This window comes from Pholcus phalangioides, unplaced genomic scaffold (assembly GCF_987345545.1).
Source record: "Pholcus phalangioides strain wild (caught in Gottingen) unplaced genomic scaffold, Ppha-v1.0 ptg000015l_1, whole genome shotgun sequence".
Taxonomy (NCBI): domain Eukaryota; kingdom Metazoa; phylum Arthropoda; class Arachnida; order Araneae; family Pholcidae; genus Pholcus; species Pholcus phalangioides.
The window spans coordinates 16,030,607-16,053,498 of NW_028301608.1; the positions used below are offsets into that span (position 1 = coordinate 16,030,607).

Genomic DNA, 22,892 nt, shown 5'->3' on the forward strand with positions numbered 1-22,892 from the left:
GATATATAGATAACAGGGAATTTGATTTGTCAAATGGGCTTTTTTGCTAATTATTTTCTACTTTCTGACTATGAAGTAGGTATACATCAGTTAGGATGTATAAATGCAGTAGAACAGGGGTTGTCGGATGCCAGACTATCATATGTTTCTTAAAATTTCCTTTGTGTTTTTAAAATTTCTGTTAAGATTTTTCTTTTCCCCCTAAAATTTACTTCGTTTTGCTTTTCCAAGACTTAGTTCATCCTGGCCTAGAGTACGCCGTACAGTTTTGGAGACCCTATCTTCAGAAGGATATGGACTTAGTTGAAGGTGTGCAAAGAAGAGCCACTAGAGTACTGGTCGGTATGCAAGGTTTCAGCTTTGAAGAGAGACTGGATTCGTTGAATGTTTTCTTTCGTCATGGAGAAATGATTGAAGTATTTAAGATTTCTATGGGATCGACATGATGGACCATGAAATATTGTTACGCTGTCTTTCACATTCTTTGAATCAGGAACGCCAGTTTCGATTACTTAGGGATAATTCTAGGTTGTTGCATCCCAGGGAGTTTTCCTCCAACAGGGTTGTAAGTGTATGGAATAGCTTATCTTCTGATGTGATTCCCCCCCTCGCGATATAGACACCTTTAAGAGGAAATGTGATGGGTGGGAGTAATCGAGAAGCTGTCCGTATTTTAAGAATGATTACCATATTTCTATGGGCAGAATATTTTAGTTGTTTAGTTACTTTTTCTGGTTTATTATTTTTAGGTAGCTTTATGTATTTACACTACGATAACCATAATTTTATGTGCTTTTCCCCAAGCCAATACTATTTATTTTTATATATTTTTATTTTCTCCTTTTTTTTTCAGCCACCTTATTGGGTAATTTGCCTGTTGTGGTTTCTAATTTTATATATTAAATTTGTGTCTGACAATGACACATTTTCTCAATTCAAGTCTTCAAAAAAAACTACATGACAACTAATTTGTTTTTCTGATTTGTCAAGCCCTGCAGTTTGAACCCTGATTGCAGTTTTCCAACTTCGACTAGGAAATACACAAGCCAATCTCCCATTTAGAAAAGTCTCTGCAGAGAGCAAGCAGACTGAATTTTTTGACATGCAAGTTTCATGTTGACATGCAAAGCATTTACCATCTTCACTTCAAAATATGGAGTTAGATGGATACAGATATCACCACCAGCAAGAACGTTGTTCTAAGGTCCTTACCATTTTTTCACCATATGATAACGCTCGTGAAGGGTTTTTTTTTTTTTTTTTTTTTTTTTTGCGAAATTTTGACCCTAGTGAACAAGGGCGGAGAGGGACTTGGGGGTCTGGTGCCCCCGAAATGTGAGAAATGACCGAAAAAATGAAAAAAGATGGCTAAATCTATTCTATCATTTTGATCCCCCCCCCCCCCCCGAACGAAATTTCTGGCTACGTCCCTGCTAGTCAATAAAGAGTTCCTTAATTTTTGCTTTGCCCAGGATCCCTAGTCTTAGTTGGACACTGAAACCACTTTAGAAAAACAGTGGAACATCTCGATAACAGACACCCATGAAACCGAAAGCTTTAATGTATTTTACTACACATTAAGGACACTTTCTCCGTGAGCAGACAAAACCTTTTGTCCAAGGGTGTCCGTTATTGAGAGGTTCTACTGTATGGCGAAATAAGCCGTATATATATTCCATGGGCTTCAGAAGTCTCCGTTAACGGGAGGTGTCTGCTAACGACCGGAGCAGGGCGGTAACAAGGGTTTATGTGTGTGTGTGGGGGGGGGGTACATTTTTGCTGCATCCTCCATTGTATAATTCGATAATTTTGTGATAGTGATTTTTATTCCCTCACAGTTTTTTGGCCGGAGTAGTTGCTCCCCCGTCCTCGAAGGTTTTGTGGCCCTTTCACGCTTTCTTTTGAGGAGAAAAGATCGGTTCGTTCAGTGATGGTTGCTCGGAAAAAAATTCTTTACCCGTGTAGAACTTATTATTGACACCTCCGATCCCGACAAAGCTGGTTTATTTTTTTGCTTGCCCTCAACACGGGGTGGTCGTCTTATAGAGTGGAGCCCTGTGAGCTTGCATGGGCCCACTCAAGCACGGCCTTGGGCCCTAGTGCAAAGGGACGTAATGAATGAGATCTGGTTCAAAATATTTGACAGTAAAAATTTTAAACGGTGGGCAACAACTCCTAGCCAGGTAACGAAGGGGGGGGGGGGAGAGCACACAATAATCACTTAGCCTCGGGCTGTGATATGCTCAAGAGCCGTCCCAATGGTTACCTGAACGTCGAGTTTTTGTCTGCAGCGGGGATTCTCAATAAATGCCTATTCGCAGTGTATAGAATATGCCTATAATATGCAGTGTATAGAATATAATGCCTATTCGCAGTGCAAGAAGAACCTTTGTCCACACCGCCGTTCACAAAGGTTGGCGGCACACACGTTGAGAACACCTTACGTACATCGATGTCCCGTTCTAATTCCAAAAGTATATGGTCAATATGTTTTTCTCAGACGAAATTTCCTAAAAACAGCCGTTGCTTTGGTGCTCCTACATGTTTACATTTTGTGAGCTGAACTTGGTCGGCCTTAAGCAGCTGATCAAGGAAGGAAGTGAAGATAAAATTTGTTATTTAAGGTGGAGTTTCGCGTTTGATTTTTCTGTAAATTTTTCGAAAACGATTGAGGAATTATTCATCATAATTATCATTAATTAAACTATTCATCATAAGTATTCGACGAAAATATGAAGTCTAGTTCATCTTTGCTTTCATCGGGGCTCAAACAAATTAAACTTCGTGGAGGAAAAAGTGTAAGTAATTTTCCCTCGATTCATATATCTACTTTCCTGTACGTAATTTTATGAAGGAAGCGTTTTATTTAATGGCCTTGCTTTGTTTTACGTAGAGAACTGATAGGATTTCTTCATTTGAGTGAAAACAATGCTGTGATATTTGTTTTTATATTAAAAAATTGCTGTTTTTGAATAACTTCATTATTGCGTAGATGATTATTGATTTGATGCTTAGAGGCAGAGGCGTATTTACAGCAGGGGGGGGGGGGGTAGAAAGCCCAGCGGGCTATAGCCCAGGGTGGCAAATTTGATGTATGAGTTGTCAAGAAAATTAGATTATAATGGAAAAAAGGCGGGGAAACCATAAATCCGCCTCTGCCTAGAGAGTGAGGAGATAGGTCAGTGAACAGGGCTAGATCTCGAATCCTGCGAACTACGTAGCCACAGAAGGCGCCAACTGAAGGGGTGGGGCAGTATTTTTTAGTGCGTCAACTAAAGATGATCAATTTTTTAGTCGCCAACTCAAGGGAAGGGGGAGATTTTTTTTCACTAAAATATTTGCTTACACCTGCAAAATGTTCAAAACTGGCCCTGTCAGTGAACAACCAAAATAGTGACCTAGAAAGTGCTCTAGCATGTGAGTGACCAAAAGTGGGATCAGGCCAACACCAGCTAAAGCAGAGCCGTTGTTGGTTTAGCTGGTGTTCATCAGCCCCATAAACAACCAAAACAGTTACCTAGAATTTTAATTCTGTAGTTCAGTTAAGCGGTAGTATAGTACAATATGTGAAACAAAAAATGACCATAGTTTCTTGATACCGTCATAATTCAATCTTCATCATTTCAGGGGCAGTGCTTATCGAGTGCTGGTTATGGGTGAGTACATCTCTAGTCACATTTCCTTCATGATTTTTCAGTTAACTAAAGTGTATAAAATGGAATGGACCGTGAAATGATCATGGCACCTAGTGGTATCCGAAAATACAATCTTGAAGGGTAATTTCACTCCTGTCTAAAATTTTAAGGGATATTTTTGTAAAAAGAGGAGAATTTTTTCTATTAGGGAGAAATAATTTTTCCAAAAAAATTACCTGAAATCTAAAGTATTTTCACTATTCAAAAAAATTAGCAGGAGTAAAACTGAATTTTATCCTTCATCTGAATTAGATGCGTCTTAGTGAACGCTGATAGTAGTACTATCAGCGTTCAGTATCAGAGGATGCAAGAACATATTATGTTCTTGTATTCTCTTCTTTTTCTCTGAAGCATAGTGATTGAAACTTTTATTTTTTTATTAATTTCATTCATCAATTATGAAAACACACTATAATAATACTTGATACAACAATAAATCCCTCTACAACAGTTTTTTTTGTGATCTTGTTTGGAATTGCCCATAGTTTGATGTTGAACTCCTCTCATATCTTTTGAAGAAGTTTATGTGTTATAGGGCTACTATTAAACAACACATGCACTTGGTCCAGAACTTTTAACAAATTGGTACATGATAGGGTAACCAAATTCAAAACTGAAAAGAATATGCCTGTGCATGCACACTTAATTCCCACCCTAACCTCACTTTTTCTGATTTTCACAACAGATGGCACCACTATACTGACCAAATAAAAGGAGAAAAAACAAATATTAATCAGTCACCATTTTACTTATGAATTGTTCCCACAAGTTTTATTATTTTGCTGCCTTTGCCTGGAACATGGCAAAGTTTTTTTTGGCTAACAAACTTGTCTTTTGTTACATTTATTGGTATTTCTGAAAGCTTTCATACCCTTGTTAAGGGGGTTGTCTCCACGAAGCACAGGCCACCTGTTATTTTTTTCTTTCTTTTTTTTTTGAATGAAAGAGGTAACATTTTTCTCCTTCCACTTCAGTACACTGCATTTGCTGTTGGTGAGCAAAAATGGTATTCTCGGAATGGATGTTGCAGTTTTCTTTTTCCACAGCTGTTTTTTGGGGGGGACTGTCTTTTTCATATTAACCTGGGGGAAAGCTGGACCTATTTAGAATAGCATCTATCTTACTTGAAGGAAACTTGGATTCTTGTATTCTGGGAATTTTGGCGACAATTGTTTAAAGCAGTGTTTCCCAAAGTACGCAATATCGCCCCCTGGTGGGTGAATTGCCTACGGAGGGCGATAGAAGCTACAGGTATAACATAGCCAATTATAGCCAAAACAATTGTCAATGGCATTAATTTATGTCGTGGAAATAATCTACATTTTTTTTTTTGTAAAACTTTTGCTAGGTCTTGATGAAAATAAGAGAAGAAAAGGGACATTTTTATGAAAAAGTCGAGACAACAAAAATGACTGGAATGCCTTGTAAAATGTATGGTAATTTCATGTATATAAATTTCTTGCCTGCGAGCGGCAGAATTACCACATATCTGGCCCATGGAATGAAAAAGATGTGCCCCTGGTGACAAAACATTTTGTTTAGTTCTGCACAGACAATTTTTTTTCAATCTTAATTCCAAATTTATTTTACAATTTGTGTGAATACATAATATGTTTATGATATGTGTTTATCATGTTTCAGATATATGGTGAATAAAAGTACAACAGAGAAAGATAGTAGTTAGGGGTCATTCAAGTATTACGTCAGCATCGGGAGAAGAGGGGGTTTTGGATTTGCTGACTTTTGATGACAAGGGAGGAGAGGGGGGTTTGAACGCTGCTTACGTCATCAACCACCCCACTCTGAACATATAAAATATTCTAAGCTGCTGACGAAATTGTGCTGATAGGGGGGGGGGAAGGGGGTCAGTGTTTTGCTGACTTTTACTGACGGGGGGGGGGGAGTCAAAAATGGCTGAAAATCTTCTTACATAATACTTTAATGGCCCCTTACTATAAAAATGGAATGAATAATATATATATATCTAATTGTAAAATAAATAATAAAGAATAATCTTATGCAATGGTGAAGGTGCTATAAAAATTACATATTAATACAGTGGAATCCCATTATAACGAACTCCAAGAGATCGGAGAAATCGATTCGTTATAAGGGAATTCCAGGTTTCCTGCATTGTTCCTATGTAAACTTATCTGCGAGATTACAAAATTGTTCATTAAAACGAGTTTTTCATTATAACGGTATTCGTTAAAATGGGATTTGACTGTAATATCAACATGAATTTTTAATGTAGACCTAATTTGTACCCCAAATATAAAAGAAAATAATGATAAAAACAATAATATACATGATAAATATGGGGCTAGCCTATGATTTTGCACATCATTTATGGAAGGTCATTTAAAAATATGAATTTAATTAAACATAAAGTTAGAGGAGGAAATCAGAAATAGGACTCAATGGCAGTGAGTTTGAGGGGATAGAGTTTGAGGCGTTTTTTACAGGGAGTAAATGCAGAAAATTCGGTGATTTCTCTGGGTAGATTATTATAGAACTTCAGAATCAGAAAGCTGAAGTGCTTTTTAAGAATATTTTGATGAAGTGAGTAGATGGCATTTAGACAGGCAGATGTACGGGATGCGTTAAGGGGTAAGGAGTATTGGTTTTTTTTATTAATTATAAAAATAGATATAACACACTGTCTGCTGTCTGGACAACCGCCCAGAAACTTCTTCCATTGAAACTAGGTATGAAATCCTGTATCCTTGCATCGTTTTGTCAGTATGTGCTGTACAATTTTGTTTACACTTGCATATCTAACCAAAATATTGATAGAGGCCACAAGACAAACATATATATAAATATCAGTTACTTCTTTTTTCTGTTTTTTTTCCTACACTTTTCATTTTATTTGTCCCAGGTACAAATATTATACAGTCATAAGTTTCTGGTTAGTTGTTTTGTAAATTAATTATAAATTACTTAAAGTTTTTGTTTTTGTATAGCTCGTGGTCTAATGATGAGTATCAGTATTTACAACGCAGCATCGTCCCAACGATGCATTTCCAAAAGAGTTTGCCACGTCTTCCGATCCCTGAATTGGACAAAACCTGTGAGAGATATTTGGCTGCCTTGAAACCAATAACACCTGATGCCCATCTCAGTAAAACTCAACAAATTGTTCGGAAGTTCAGTGAAGGGGAGGGTAAAAGTAAGTGCGCATTTTAATTTGATGTTTTCAGGAGGAATGGAAATAAACTGTAATTTAAAACTGTTCTGAAAGCAATCAAGTAATTTATTTTCAGTTGAAATTATATATATTTTTAAATTTTCTTCCAGTATTGCAAGAAGAACTCAAGACCTTTGATAAAAATCACAAGCATACAAGTTACATTTCTGGTAAAATGAAAATTACTGTTCCTTTTATTTTTTTTTTCATCACCCCCTCCCCCTCCTCACATTGCTATATATAAAGTTTTGCAAACACGCGAAATGCTTAATTGCAACCCTTATAAATGACAAAATTTGAATATTAAGTAGTTCTTGAACTTAATTTTTTTTAACCAAGTTTACTAAACTTCTCTGACTAAACCCAATCAGTTTTAATTTCTAATATGTTATATTATGCACAAGAGTATGTATATTTTTAGCTAACATCCTGAATTCTATTCAAGGTCTGTGGTTTGACACATACTTGAAAGCTCGTGTTCCTATTGTGCTTAATTATAATCCATTCTTGTCATTTAAAGATGACCCCCAGAAGAGCTACAATGATCAGGTAAGCTTTTAAGCTTGTGCATTTTAATAACTTTTGAAATTATCCATCTTTTTCTTATATTAGGAGTGTGACTGATGACTAAATGCACACTCACACCTCTTGTATTGATTGAATTTATTACATTGCACACTATATATAGGGGTCACAAACTGGATATGACTCAACTTTGAATCCATCTTGTGTAGTGTAATTGAACTTATTATTTAGAAATAATAAGTTCAATTACACTACACAAGATGGATTCAAAGTTCAGCCATATCCAGTTTGTGTTAAGTTGTTATGTTTTTAATTTTAAACATAAATTTAGAGTTTAAACGATGCTGGCATCTGTTTACATAAAGGCTCAACAACAAAAATGGCCTTTGTTGGTGATTTTTTTTCAATTCATGTTTTCACAGAAGACCAGAGCTGCCAAAGTCTTGATAAACCATTCAGATGACTACCAATTTTCTAAATTTGAAATCCCTGTTGTACACTAATCCAGGGACATCTTAAGAACATCATGGGTCCCCGTGCCAAGAGATTTTTCCTACCTGGAAAATTCTCAAAAAATTCAGCTACTTTTTGTTTTTCTGAGGGTCCTCGGGCCCATGCGTTAAGACAGCACTGCACTTATCTTATGACTTTCATTAGTTGTACATCTTTTTTTCATCATGTCTATTTGATTGGAAGAATACCAAATATTTTTTGTGTATTGCGGTATAAGAAGAGTTATTCATTATAATAAGACTTAGAGCAGTGAATTAGCACTTTTCTTAGGAGACTCTTGGCAAAATGCAGAGAATTAACACCTCCTTCCCACTATCTCCATATGTTCATCGTTTGTCTTTTTTTTATACTTCCCATGTTTATTTTCATAGTTTATTTCCAGCTGTTGAGGGCGACGAACATGTTGATTTCATCACTTCGTTTTATGAATTCCTTGCAAGGAAGTGTCCTGGAACCTGAAATTTATCACCTGAATCCTGTTAAAAGTGATACTTCTTTCTACAGAAAAGTTATGAGGTATGTAGAGGTTGTAGTTACTTGTGAGTTTTACCTATCACTACATTAATACATGTTCAATGAGGAGAAATGATGTGTTTCCATCAAACTATGTGCAGTTTTGAGTCTCTATCCGATGAACTTTTTTTTAAATGAATTTTTCTATATAATAAAATTTTTAAACCTGAATGCTGATGTTTCCAATAATTGACTCCTAATTTCACTTGCAATATCATTTAAAGTTTGAATAAAATTTTTCATGGATGACAATGATTGTCTAGTTTTTCTTGATTTATTTATAGAGCATTCAAAGTTTCAGTCTGCCACATCAATTTTATTATCATTCAATACACTTATGAGTTCAAGATCATTTTTGGTTCCACATTTTGAAGCATAGCAATAATTGATACCATCAAAATTGCTAATAGTCTAATGTATTGAAATGCATATGAGTGAGAGGAAAAACTATGGCTCTTTGTTTCATGTGCGATTAAAATGATTAATTTTATTGCATATTCAAAACACGAAACTCATTTTTTTTGCTCATCTTTTTAAGAGCTTGAAAAAAACTTGGTTTATGATATTTTTCTTATATTTAGGTTTCTACCTGAAGCATTTGCGTGGTATGGATCTTACATGTTTAAAGCATTTCCTTTGGACATGAGTCAGTTCAACAATTTGTTCAGTTCTACTCGTCTACCACGCATTGGTAAAGATGTTCTCAAAACGTATTCAAAATCAAGGCACATATTGGTTATACGCAATGGACATTTTTATGTTTTTGATGCCATAGATAATGATGGTAATTTTATTTTATTATTATGGGGAAAAAAACTTATTTGCTTGTGTTGATTTCATATTCCTAGATCTTTTTTTCAATCACTTTTTGATTAAAGTATTTTCTATTGCTAAAAAATTGTATATCCTAATATTTTTTGATGTCTACAACACTTTTTTTATTTGAGAAAAGTTAAAATCCAAAATTTCTATCTTTAACTCATTGCTTGAACTATAAAAAAATAAAATACATACTGGATTATCTTATATTGAAGATGCATTTTGTTGAGCTGATTTGAATAATTTATAACTACGAAAATTGTTTGGGTAGAAAATCCTTTATGAACATAGAAAGATGTACATGATTTTGCTAAACTCTGATGATTTCTCTCCCACTTCAAATATGAAACTTGCCAGCTCTTGAGAAAAAGAAATCAAAACCCAAATTGAATGATTCTCTGATTCAGTGGTTCTCAACTGGTGCTCCGCGGAGCCCTTGGGGCTCTTTGTGCACTCTCCAGAGGCTACGAGGCCACTCTAGGAAAACAAAAAAAAAACCATTAAAATTGGAAAAAATAATTATAAATATCTTTAAATAGTAAAAATAAATCAGTAACTTTAATGAATAATTAAAAATGAGCCTACAGGGCTCCACCATAGAATTTTTTTACTAAAAATGGCTCTGCGAGTCAAAAAAGGTTGAGAACCGCTGCTCTAATTCAATGCTTTCTTTTTAAATTTACCATGTGTATATTTGTGACTATTTTGACCAAAGTTTAATTAATAAAACACTCAGTTTCATCAGATTTGTTAAATGGGTTGTTGTTATATTCCAATTGCTTCGACTATGTTTAAATGGAACATTGTTTTCTAATTTTAAACTCAGACTACCTATCAGTTGGAGTAAACTGCCAAACAGTAAATGCACGATTGCATAATAATTCCAACAAGTCTTTGATGCAATTCTTACTAATATAAGGGTACATGGGGCCCCAATCTCCATCCACATTTTGAAGCATAACAATAATTGATACCATCAAAATCGCTAATAGTCTAATAAATGTAGTAGGGGGTGTATAATAAGGGGACAATTATTTGCTGATAAATATGTTATGTATTTAAGTGGGGGGGGGGTGTAAATTTTACAAGGCAAAAATTTATCAACCTCTACTAAAAACAAATCTGTTTTTACTGTCATTGTTCCTTCTATGTTGACTAGTACTATTATTAATAACATGTCTTTTTTAGAATTGTCTGTGTCTCTAGTTTAATAATAATATATTTGAATATTTTACCTAAAGGAAACATTTTGCCACCATCCCATATTTTTAGTCTTCTGTCCTATGTTCTCGAACGGAATCAGTCACCTCCCAGTCATCCCATTGCTGTACTGACAACAGAAGAGAGAGACACCTGGGCCGAAGCACGTGACTATTTGGAAAGTCTTGGGAATGCTGATTCTCTCAATCTGATTGATAGTGCTTTATATGCGCTAGTTCTTGATGATGATCAGCAGGGAGATGATTTGAAAAAACTGGCTCATCATATGTTACATGGCCCTCCTGCTAACAGGCAAGTTGCTATTCGCACTCCTTTTTCCTTAGTGTCAGGTTATTACACATTCATGCTATTTCAATAGCAGAGCTGCCCTTACCAGATGCAGGGCCCGGTACATCTCTTATTTCGCGGCACAAAAATGTTTAGTACTCCCTTTGCTCAAATTTTGTATTTATGTGTTTTGGGGGGGGGGATCTGTATCCATTATTTCAGAATATATGGGAATGCTGCAAAATGGCCATACTAAAAATTTTAAACACACTATTGAAGTAAATTAACACAAAAATTGATGGAAATTTGGCACTGAGGATACTTTTAAACAAATAGAAGGGGATGAAATGTTTCCCAGCGGGACTGCTACGCCAAGTTTGATATTTTTTTATTCTGTAGATTTTGATATGTAGATTCCAAGTATCTTAGGAAGATGATTTTTGAGGTGATTTTCAACATGGCTGCCATTTATCAATTTTTTGAGAAATTGCTTCTTCATAATTTATTTTCCACTCATCACCAATAAGAGGAGGTATTGTATAAGGGTTTTTATAGCCATTTTTCTAATGGTGCAAATTAAGTTGGACCGTAGAATATGTGGCTTCAATGCTCAAAGGGTTGATGGTAACCCCTCAAAACTTTTACTTCTGAAAAGATGCCGTCTTAACTCTGCAATGGTTGAAAAATTAGTATGCTAAAAGTAAGCCAAGTTGGTGAATTTTTCAAACAAATATAGATTAGACAATGGACTTACATTAGGTTCCCCAAGTTGTTCAACAAATGCCATTATCAAACTGAAGCTTGAGGTACACTTTCATCCACTTAACTTTTGAAATGTCTACAAATTTCCCTCCCCAGTCTCCACCAGTATAAGCATGTAAACCTAGTAGACCTCAGCCTTTAGCAATACCTATTGCATGACACCTTTCATTAATATTAATTTTTCTGTGTTTGCTGCCTCGACACGTAATTAAATTAATTTAGTTGTTTTCTTGAAACCAAGTCAATCAGCAATATGAAAGTGTCAGTATCTTGCGAAAACACAATCTCATAATTATTATGATGGTTCACTATATCAAGTGCATGAAGAGGTATAATGGTGTCTGCTTCTTCATATTGTATGGTCAGTTAAATCCAGATCGTAAACATTTGTGTGGTTAGTGTACGCTTTACTGCCGAAAACAACAATTTTCTTCTTACTAACAGCAAAATTCTGTAGTAATTTATTCCCAAGATGCTCTGTCAATTGTGATTTCGTTTCATTGTGTAAAAAAAAACCTCCTCAATGATACTGTTAAATTAGTACTATTTGTAACAGTAAACCTAATAAGTTCTGTCAGCCCCAGTCATTTCTTACAAATTTGTTCCTTCAATAAATTCTCAAGGTATTGGTCAAATATCATTCTCACCCCAGTATATCCACTTGTCATTTCCATAATGGCCTTGGTGAAAACATTGCAAAGTGTTCACAAGTTTTCATGGCAGGTGTTTGTTTTACTGATTGTACAATTACCATTCCATCTATAATACACACTTTCTCTATCATTGAGGAATCTAATGATTCAGGTATAAAATAACTTTTATATTTCTCTATTCAAGCAATAAATGACATTTCATCAGATGGAATATATATAAAGATATCCATCAGAAAAAGAGTAATGATCTTTGTTTTACAGAGAACTCGTAGTTTCAAATTGCATCTTTTAGTTTTGTAGAAATTTGAGGTCTGAACTCCATAACAGTAAGAAAATGAGCAAGACATTGCCTATCTTCTCAATTTTAACCAATTTATCACCAATCTTAAATACAGTCTTCTTGTTGTACATACTGAATGTTTTTAATTTCATTTTTTCTACATTGGATCCCAAATTGACATTTTATAGGTTTCACATTCCAGTCTATTTCTTACAAATTCTTCAAATTTCAATTTACCTTTTGGTCACGATTTAGAATATCATCCTTTCCAGATTCTGGAACCTTCATAGATGATGCAATATTCATTTGTATGGTGTTATCTTGGAAAGGGTTTTTTCACAGTGATCACAAATACTCTCTTTGACAACGGCTGCATTGTGAAAAATTCTTAGCGCCATGAAGGTCTGAAGTTGATAGTCATTCCTGAGCTGTTTAGAGACTTCATTTGGACAGTACTTTTCATAGAAACTTGAAAAAATGCATGATATTTCTAGTCACACAAGGAATACCTTTTGAGCACACTTTCATTCTGAGTTAAACCAATAACTCCACCAATGTTCTCCAGGTCTAATTTTCTGTTCCAAGTTCTGGACTGCAAATAGTTTAATAAACGGCACATTGGATTTGAATATTGCAAAATTCCCAGCTTAAAGAAAATTCCATACATCTGGGTATGTTGTTTTAAGGTCCTTCATCTCTGTGCTACTCATACAGGAATATGTCTGGCATAATGATAAGTCATAAGCAAAATAATACTTGATTTGTTCCTCTAATGATGTGAAATGCAATGTCCAATCTCCCTGGCGAATGGCACAAACACAAAGTTGTGGAATACTGTAGGTTTGTACACTGTACTTTCCTAGTGCATGGAGAGATGCAAAACAAGCATAAAGTTCTACTCTGAGCAGCCACTTTTAATTGCCGGTAGACAATTGAATTTTCAAAGCACGTTCATGTCCATCGTCATTATGGCTTTAACTGCTGGTCCATGAACTAAGGTTGCGATTTCTTCAGCCATGCATATAACTGTCTAAAGTGCATTGCTATCCGTTGGTGGCAATCTCATTAATAGTGCCACTGCAGCACTATTTGTTTTGTTAATCGTCTTTCCATTCTCTTGTATCTGAAGCAGAATAGAATTTGATGAATCCCATGAGAACATGAAATCCTTCTTGAGTACAGAGTTTTTTGTGACTTTTATTTGCTTGTGACACGACTGAGACTCTTGTATTTGGAAATGAAACTTCCATACTTGTGTGAATGGTTATGTCATCATGGTATGAGTAACAGGAAAAGAACCATGCTAAATCACTAACTTTGTACTTCCTGATGATATCAATATTACTGTCTAACGTAAAATTAGTAAAAGTTATTGTGTTTACTGAAATATTTGGAACTGCTTTATACAACATTTGTACACTCGACAATGTGGGTTTTGAGGGAATCACTGAAGCACCATTTTGTGTATATATATCTTTCATAATATATGAACTATAATTTAAAAAGGAATAAGAACACATGTACGCCTAGTTTGATTGAAAATTTGTATTTCTTGACCCCAAAAACGTAGAACTTGACATACTGGTCAATTGTATGCCATGAATATTAAGGAAATTGGTAAATCCCATGAGGGGTTTTCCTTTTGGTTTATGTGAATTGTCCGCTCGCCTCCATAAATCTGTTTTTTTTTGGTTTGTATTCATCTGTGTTGTGCAAATAAATCTATCTGTTGATCTATGTGCAAATAAATCTACGTTGAAAATTACCTAAAAAATGTGTAAGAAAAAAATGGCACTTAAGATATTGGGAATCTACATATCAAAATCTACAGAATAAAAAAAATATCAAAAACTGGGCACAACAATCCAGCTGAAGCCTCGTATCATTATATTTCAAACCCTACCAAAAGGAGGGAAACGTTTCTCAAAAGTAATGAAAATTACACAATTGATGAAGGAAATAATTCTAAAATGCATGCAAATTCAAAAATAACGGAAAAAATTCCAGAATTGATGAAAATTGAGAATTAATGAAAGAAATAATTTCAGAATCAATAAAAATTCTAATTTTCCAAATGATTCAAACTGACTAAAAGTTGCAATAAAATTTACATCCAAGTTGCTTCACCTAATGATAATTAACCACTTGCGATGTTGATATAAATATCTATTTATACTTACAAATTTTTAAAAAAGAATCTAAGAATGTTTTTTTTTCATCTGTTTAACTATACTTTTGTAGATGGTTTGACAAGAGCTTCCAACTCATAGTAACAAAAGATGGAAAAGCAGCCCTGAACTTCGAGCATTCGTGGGGTGATGGAGTTGCAGTTTTGCGGTTTTTCAATGAAGTCTTCAAAGACTCTACCCAAAATCATTTTGTTGGCCCAAATACATTACCTGCTAATATTGACGCATCAAAATTGGTCAGAAAATTAGGTAAGTAGGAAATGCATTACTTAAAATATTCTCCGTATGGTTCAGAGAAAATTAGCTTTCTCTCAACAGAACATGATATTTTTCCTCTTGATTTTCTGTTATTTCATACCATTCTTTAAAATACAGTCAGGTTTTTGTATAGCAATGCCTTTCTTCATTAAAAAGTTTGTTATGTAGAAGTAATTTTCAATGTATAGTAAATTATGGAAAATGTGGACATTCTTGTAAAACATTTATCATATAGAAATACTAGTTAAAGATATTATATAGAGACTCTTCTGTGTAGATTTGATGGTAGGATTCAATTTATTTTGCAAATCACTCGAATCTCATTTCCTTTCTGTAAAAAATATGCCATTTATTCTCATAGGTAGCAGTCAAAGCAGCAATCAGAATGAAAATATAGTAAGTGGTTATGGGGGGCAGCATAGGCAGATACAGTGGGGAGAGTGAAAGGGGCAACTGCCCTCCCTCTTCATTGAAAATATTGTATTATTGTCATAGGCCAGAGGGTAGACATTTGCCCTTTCCCCCCCCTTCCTCCGGTGAGGAGCCTGTATCTGCTTATTATATGGGGGGGGGGAGGGGAATTAAGCTCTTAAAATGAGCTTCATTGAAAGAAAAGCACTTTATGATATTATAAAATTTTTCTTTTTTTAATTTGTGGTATAGATTATTATGTGTTATTTTTTTACACATTACAAAGGTCTCTTATGCAAGTTGAATCTATCATATTTTATAGGTCTATCAATTATAATTAGAAATTTTTTGATTTTTCAGAGTTCAAGCTAGATGAAGCCATGAAATCTAAGATAAGCAGTGCATTAGAGAACTATAAGCAAACAACAAGCAGTTTGAAACTTAATGTATTACAATCAAAACAATTAACGAGAGATAGTATTAAGAACTATAAGCTGAGCCCTGACTCTATTATTCAGCTTGCATTTCAGGTATGGGACTTATATCACTTTCAACACAGATTGAATATTGGTTACGTTTTAATAAATTGTAGTAGAGAAAAATCAACTGAAAAAAATAATTTGCAATAAAATATTTGAGCCAGTTCACGATTTCATTTCAGATGGCTTTTTACAAGCTGTTTTCTAGATTTGTGGCTACATATGAGTCTTGCAGCACATCAGCATTTAAGCATGGTCGTACAGAAACAGTGAGATCTGCAACTACTGCAACACGAGCATGTGTCGAAGATTTTCACAAACATCAAAGACCATCTGTTAATGCATTGAGGCAAAGACTTTCAGAATGCACCAAAGTTCACAATCAGCTCACGAAAGAAGCAGCGTTGGGTAAAATAATTTTTAAGTTATATATAGTTAAGCAAATCCCCTCGATTTTTGTCAATTTTTTTTTGGTAAAAGGGTCGTTATGAACATATTTGTTTATAGCTCTAACTTGATTTAATGATTTTGCTTGATTTAATGGATAAAACTATCAGTTTCTCATCCACTTAATTAAATCAGGGTTCTAGTTCATCATCATGTGGTAGGTACTGACTTAATTAAATGGATATCATCCGATTTGTCTTAAAAAAATCTATCAGACGAGACCATTGGTTTCTTGCATTGCACACCTTCCAAGATATGGTGTAACAATTTTGTTATGAAAGCTGACCGCAGGTCTGGTGTCCAGATCGGAAGAGGTGTTAAAACTGGTGTGGTATATCATAGAATTTGTCTTATCAAAATCTACCTTAGACATCAAAAACATTAATATATTCTAAATATTTGCTGAAATGTGAGCATTTAAATTATTTCATTACACAACTTTTTGCAAATGCATCCAGTATGGTCAGATGATTTAAAAAAACATATTCAAGTCAATAATTATTTTTCGTGGTATTATTATAGAAATTTCATTTTGGTTTTATTTTTAAACTTTTAGGTCAGGGGTTTGACCGACATTTGTTTGCTCTGAAGCACATGGCTGAGAAGAATGGCAAGCCAATTCCAGAACTTTATCAGGATCCATCACACATAGAAGCGAACCACTTCATTTTATCGACTTCAACATTATTTGGACCAGCTTTCAGTGGGGGCGGATTTGGACCAGTGGTGAAGGACGGCTTTGGCTTGGGTTACGGATTTCTTGATGATGTTACAGGTTGCCTTGTTAGCTCTTATTCACAATACAGGGATGGTGCAGCATTTGTTGATGCCCTGAACGCCAGCTTCGATGAAATTCACAAAGTGCTTTCTGGTACAAAGCAAAATTTACATCCAGAGTAATTCTCATTCACAGAGTTTTATTTTTTTTGTTCTTATATATTATGTTCTTTGTGAATTGCATACATTGAATTATCTAAAATGTGGACACTATAATTGTCAGTGTTAAGAAGGGAATAAAGGCCAAAAATGGCAAAATTACTTTTTGCACTCTAAAGTATCTCCAAGCTTCGCTCTACACATGAGTAGTAAGGAAAAAATGAAATACCCAGTCCCTATAGCAGAGGTCTTCAATTTTTTTCCAGTCACGAGCACTGCCTCTACCCATCATCAAAAGAAGAGTACCTTTATGTCAAGTTTAACATATGAATGCATGAAACGACGGTGATTTCACTCCTTGAATGCAATTCCTCCAAGATGTTTAATTGGAACGTTGATCACACACACACAAGTGCTCGTGAGCACAAAATCAGACACGGGCATCGAGCTCTCTGAGTACTTCAGGGAGCACCATGGTGCTTGCAAGCAACGGTTGAAGATGCCTGGCCTAGAGGCATATGTAGGACCCAGTGTTATATATACCTGAAAAAATAACTTTGAAGAGTAATGTCACTCCTATCAAAACTTTTAAGGAGTATTTTTTGTGGAAAACAGAACTAAAGCTATTAAAAAATTACCTGAAATTTGCAAGAGTATTTTCACTCCTCAAAAAAATGTAGAAGAGTTAAATTGAATTTTAATTCGTATTGACAAACACTGATAGGACCTTGAAAAAGTGTAAGGTTTAAGAAGTTGATGTGTCTTTCATGCAGTTTTTTTCCATGATTACTCAGAAACTTAATTTTTGGACTTATTCCCTTCTTATAATTGACAATTCAATTCATATATAATTGAAAATCATCATGGAAAACATTGAAAGGCTATTCATAAAATTGTGAGAATGTAAGGCTTGTATTGCAAGAGCATTGGAAAGAACAGTGAGGTAATTTTTGTGCGGCATGTTGTACTTAAATAATTTTTTTATATTGCATTATTAGATTTATACTTTGTATTTAGATTTTTTAATGCTAAAATATGAGTTTTCTATGGCTGAAATGAGAATACAAATGTGAATGCCTCTGTGCCAAGCAAGAGCAGCTATATTCATTGCAAAATTTACAAATGTTGGTGAAAGCAATGATTCAGTAACAAAGTATGAATTCTACTTCAAGGGCATTATATTAATAATGATAAATCTCAGAGAGTAGAACATGGGATTTCTTAGGTGATTCCTGCAGAAGCGCATGTAATATTTAACTAGTGCTTCCAAATATAAACACCAAGGCAGGGATTACACTACAAAAGTTTGACAATAGATCTCTTACAAAACTTGAAAAAATAAAACCAATAAGCTCATCAGTTACATTCGTTTAGCAAGTTTTAACAAATAGGCTTATTTTTTTGTTTTTTTCTAGTTTTATAAAAATCTTTTATCATACTTTCATAGTGTAATACCGGCCTAACCAGATGCCTTTTTGAGTAAAGCCCAGATGATTGCATTCATTGGCTTACGCAGGTTGTTTTCCTTCATTGTTTTTCCAATGAAGCTTGCTTTGATTACCAATCTTTACTAGAATCAAGAATGAAGGAAATTTGCTTAATTCATGAATTGTGTTGTTATAATGAATATAAATATCTCACATGTTTGTCAAGTTCCTTTTTTTTTCCTTCGAAATACATTTTAGTAGACTTGCCATAGCACATTTTTTTTTTTTTTTGCCAAGGATTATTTATAAACAATATTTGGTAATTTCTTTAACATTTGCCAAAATGTTTGGCAAAAATCTGTGATGTCCCATATTAATTATCCCAATTTCCTGTATTATTCTCGATCGAATTGGCCAGCCTAATCATGAAGAAATGAAAACTTCATGCAAAGTATTTGATTACATCTAATTATATTTTTCGTAAAAAGTTCAGTTTTTGAATTTTAAAATGAATAAATTTTGGAAGTAAATCTAAAAGTTCAGTTTTGAATTAATTTAAACAATAGTCAAAACCAACAACTAATCATAGGCCAACAAAAAAGCTAGTTGGCCTAATGTGGTGAAAGAACGGGCCGGATAACAGAAATGCCAGGGTTCTATAAAATGCTCACTTCCTACCTCCACCCATACCCTCAAAACACTTTTTTTTTATACACAAATCTGCTATTCATATTTTCTGACATCTAATTACAGAAGAGTACATAATAAATGTTTATATACTGAACTGTTGTGAGTGTGGATTTTCAAAAATTTGTTACAGAATTAATGGTCCGAGAATAAAAATATTGCACACACATTTTTTAAGTTTTAGAATAAATTCTGATTGTCGGAAACATAAAATCATGTACATTGTATAGTGTGAACACATCATACCATATGCTTTTAAAATAAAGTATTAACATAAAACGTAAGTTTAATTCTTACAAAAATTATTTAAACTTATTTCCTTCTTCATTGATAAATGATAATGCAAATGCCAAAACTCAGTTTTTAGTTTTCTAAAAGTCCTTGATGTGGATGACTGCGGATTCTCTTTTTTAGCCCTTCTCCGTGATGCAATGTCCCTACACCATGGCCCCCACAAAGGGGGACTGACAGGGCCCGGGACAGTTCTCATCATTTTTTGCTTTGTCACACTATAAATTAACTACAAAAGGGGCCCATGAAAAGTCTAACCTGGGGGCCCGCAAAAGATCCTAACCTAGGGGCCCCACTCCAGGATGTGGGGGCCATCCGGTTTTGAGGAGTGGCTAGCAAGGGAGATTTCAACAATCAATTTTGCCTAGCCACACCCCAAAACCAGTTTTTTGTGCAGTGTGGAATCACTGAGAATTATTAATTATAAATTTTTAACCAGGCCAGATAGAACGGAGATGGATAGTTGAGAGTCTACTCGTTGCATTTTTTTTTCTCAAATTTCAAAAAATGTTTAAAAAATATTTTTTTAAAGTTGTTTGTGAATTAATTTTTTAAAAAAGCTGGAACCAACAATTAATCATAAGCCAAAAAAATTAAAAATATGTAAAAGAATTTATAAAAATTAATTAATGCGTAATTAATGTAATTAGTTATAAAAACTAAATTTTACAACCAATGGAAAATGCATTATCCATTGGGGTGCAGGAAGATAAAACATATTTCATAGTGGGTGCGAGATGGGAAAAAGGTTAAGAGCCTCTGGGGTGTAGAGCGTAGAAGAATATTTTTTTAATTGAGACAAAGACACAAATCTCAGAATGGAGATAGACTCTCACTATTGTGGGTGAATGGACCTTCAAGGGCTGGGTGTTCCAGGCTGTAGTCCAGTGGAATTTTTATTTTGTGTTTGAATTTTCTTTATATATTGTTATTTACATAAAACTAATTTACCATATTCATGTTTCCTTTTTTTGTGTATTTAGTTTTTTAATTGAAACCACCAATGTAAATGGTTGTAGCGCATGTTTTATTTTTAATTAGGAATGTTGATCATTAATTTTTTTTAAAAACTGCAACGTTGATGATTGTTATAAAAATATACATTCTTGTTATTTCTGTATTTGTTATATCAGGGCTTCACAAATCTCAGGTTGTCGTGGCAAATATTGGCAACTAAATTTTTCTGTGCATGATTACTAAATTAGAGTTAATAGAAAATCTTTTTTTTTTTCCAAATTTATGTCTGAGTGCTTACCACCATGGAAAGGGGTTTCATTGAAAAAGAATTATTTCAGAATTTTTTTTTGTAAAAAAAATGTTTGGCTTTTCTAAGAAATTTGTCCGATTCCTTTTTTTTCAATTTGTCAAGCCCTGTAGTACATTTCCATTGCTTTGAAGTGAATTTAAAAATGGCTTATGTGCACTGCCTTATCGAGTATTTTGAGTGAAAATAAATATATTTTGATATAATTGTATTTTTCATTACAGTACAAATTTAAATACTGTTGCCACAATTCGTCTTGTCCCCATGAAATTATAATTGCTTACTATATACATTGGGATTTGGACAAAACAGAATAACAAGGGACCGAAATAATATTTCATTTGAGACAGATTTCCATTTTATAAATGTATACATCAAAATGTAAAAAAGTGAACATAAATTTTAAGGGACATGCATTTTTTTTTTGGGGGGGGGGGTGTTCTCAATTAGTTAAACTTTGTTAGTTGAAAGTCACTGGATAAGTTATCTAATTAATTTATCCTGCATCTGTAAAATTACTACAAATCGCAACTCAATCATCAACATTCACATAATAGTTGATATATAGAATAATTATCAATTATTAAAATTTTACCACATTGGTTACAAAATTTTAGTAATTTTTAATTATAATAATTGACTTTAGCTGCTACATTATTCTGCTATTCTGGAATCAGCATCACTGCAGATTTTCTTGACCATGTTCAAAGCCTGATTTACGGAAACAGTTCATGATGATTCCGTTATGAAACTTATATATTTTGCTTATCATTGTTATGCTATCAAGGAAACATACTTTTACTAACGCATTACAATCGAACATTCTGATACTCTCCATATTCTTGACCTTTTAACGGCCAATGTTCCCAATTGGGAACATTGTCATCAGTTTTATTAATTAGAAAAAAATATTTTTCTCACATGGAAGTACTTGATTTTTTTCCCCCTGAATGTGTGAGATTCCAAACTTTTAATTTACGAAACAAAAATTTCATTAATTTCAGCACCTATGTTATAAATTTAATTGTTTTAAATCATCTATTTTCAGGGAGGAATAAAATTTAATTTTTTTTTGTTTTCAATTTTAATGTTTCTATGAACATGGGAAAGCCCAGAAAACAAACAGGAAAATTTTCTTTCATGAGTTTTATGGTTGATATTTCTAAACCAAAGGATGGGAAGGTAAAAAAACTGTAGAAAATATCAATTCGAAGCATAATTTGGCAGGTAAAAGGTTAATGACGACCAAATGATTCACATTTTGAATGGTATACCTTGATCTTTTATAGGCTGAAAAAACATTAAATGGTACACAGTATCGATGCACTCCAGCTAAACAATGTTAAAATGGGCATTAAATTATCAAAAAACAGAAAATTTTTGAACTTTTATTAGTTTAAATATTTGATGTTTAACAACTTGATCAAGAAAAGTAGTCCGACTTCTTTTAGAATTTTTCTAAACTAAATTTTCTTATATAAAAAGCATGATTTTTTTCTCTTAAACTTTCTTGAATTATCCAAAAGATTCTGAGAAAAATGTTGGAATTAAACAAGAAATTTTAACTTTAAATTAGATAGAAACTGAAGGGGTGCTCGTAAAAGTTCGAATTAACCAATTTCTACTGCTAAGCCAGACATGCAACTCATCCACATTCCTCTGTGAAACCTCTAAGGAATTTGTACAGGTTGGAATGTGTGTGCACCTGTTGTGAACCTGACAGAAGTTTGTTTCTGTTTAGTGCCGCCATCAGATTTTCTGAGTGAAGTGTAATAATTACATCTTTGTAGGCCTGTTGCTCTCTGTGGTGAGACCGGCCAGTATTTCAGCATCCAAGTTCTACTGTAATTTAATTAAACTAGGTACAGTATAATCCCTCATCAGCAAATTTGAGTAATAGATTTCAAAAATTTTTCAAATATCTGAACTCTAAGAATCGATTGAATTGGCTGATTTGAATCTTGTCTGTTCTCTGCATTTGAGAATCCTTTTCTATTTTATTTTACAAAGTATGTTGAATAAAAGAAACATATTTTCTGGATATTATGTTGAGGTCAACTCGGAAAGAAAAGTCATCTTGTCTCTAGGGGGACACGAACCAAGGCCCTTTTGCATACTGGGCAAG

General features: G+C 33.9%; 1 protein-coding gene across 3 annotated transcripts; it reads left to right on the forward strand.

The window, feature by feature from the left end:
* Nucleotides 1–2,535: 2,535 nt before the first annotated feature.
* CPT2 (Carnitine palmitoyltransferase 2) lies at nt 2,536–20,970 on the forward strand. 3 transcript variants are annotated; one of them, XM_089243012.1, is made up of 13 exons: nt 2,723–2,798; nt 3,628–3,656; nt 5,044–5,216; nt 6,662–6,867; nt 6,996–7,055; nt 7,331–7,434; nt 8,306–8,439; nt 9,018–9,220; nt 10,497–10,767; nt 14,680–14,876; nt 15,657–15,826; nt 15,958–16,183; nt 16,779–20,964. In XM_089243012.1, exons 3-13 carry the CDS (start codon nt 5,050–5,052, stop codon nt 17,120–17,122), a joined length of 2,082 nt encoding a protein of 693 aa, XP_089099138.1. In that variant the 5' UTR covers nt 2,723–2,798; nt 3,628–3,656; nt 5,044–5,049; the 3' UTR covers nt 17,123–20,964. The 3 variants fall into 3 exon arrangements, with proteins under 3 accessions (XP_089099139.1, XP_089099138.1, XP_089099140.1); XM_089243014.1 differs by having other exon boundaries at nt 5,044–5,131; XM_089243013.1 differs by lacking the exon at nt 5,044–5,216 and having other exon boundaries at nt 2,536–2,798; nt 16,779–20,970.
* The last annotated feature ends 1,922 nt before the right edge of the window (nt 20,971–22,892 follow it).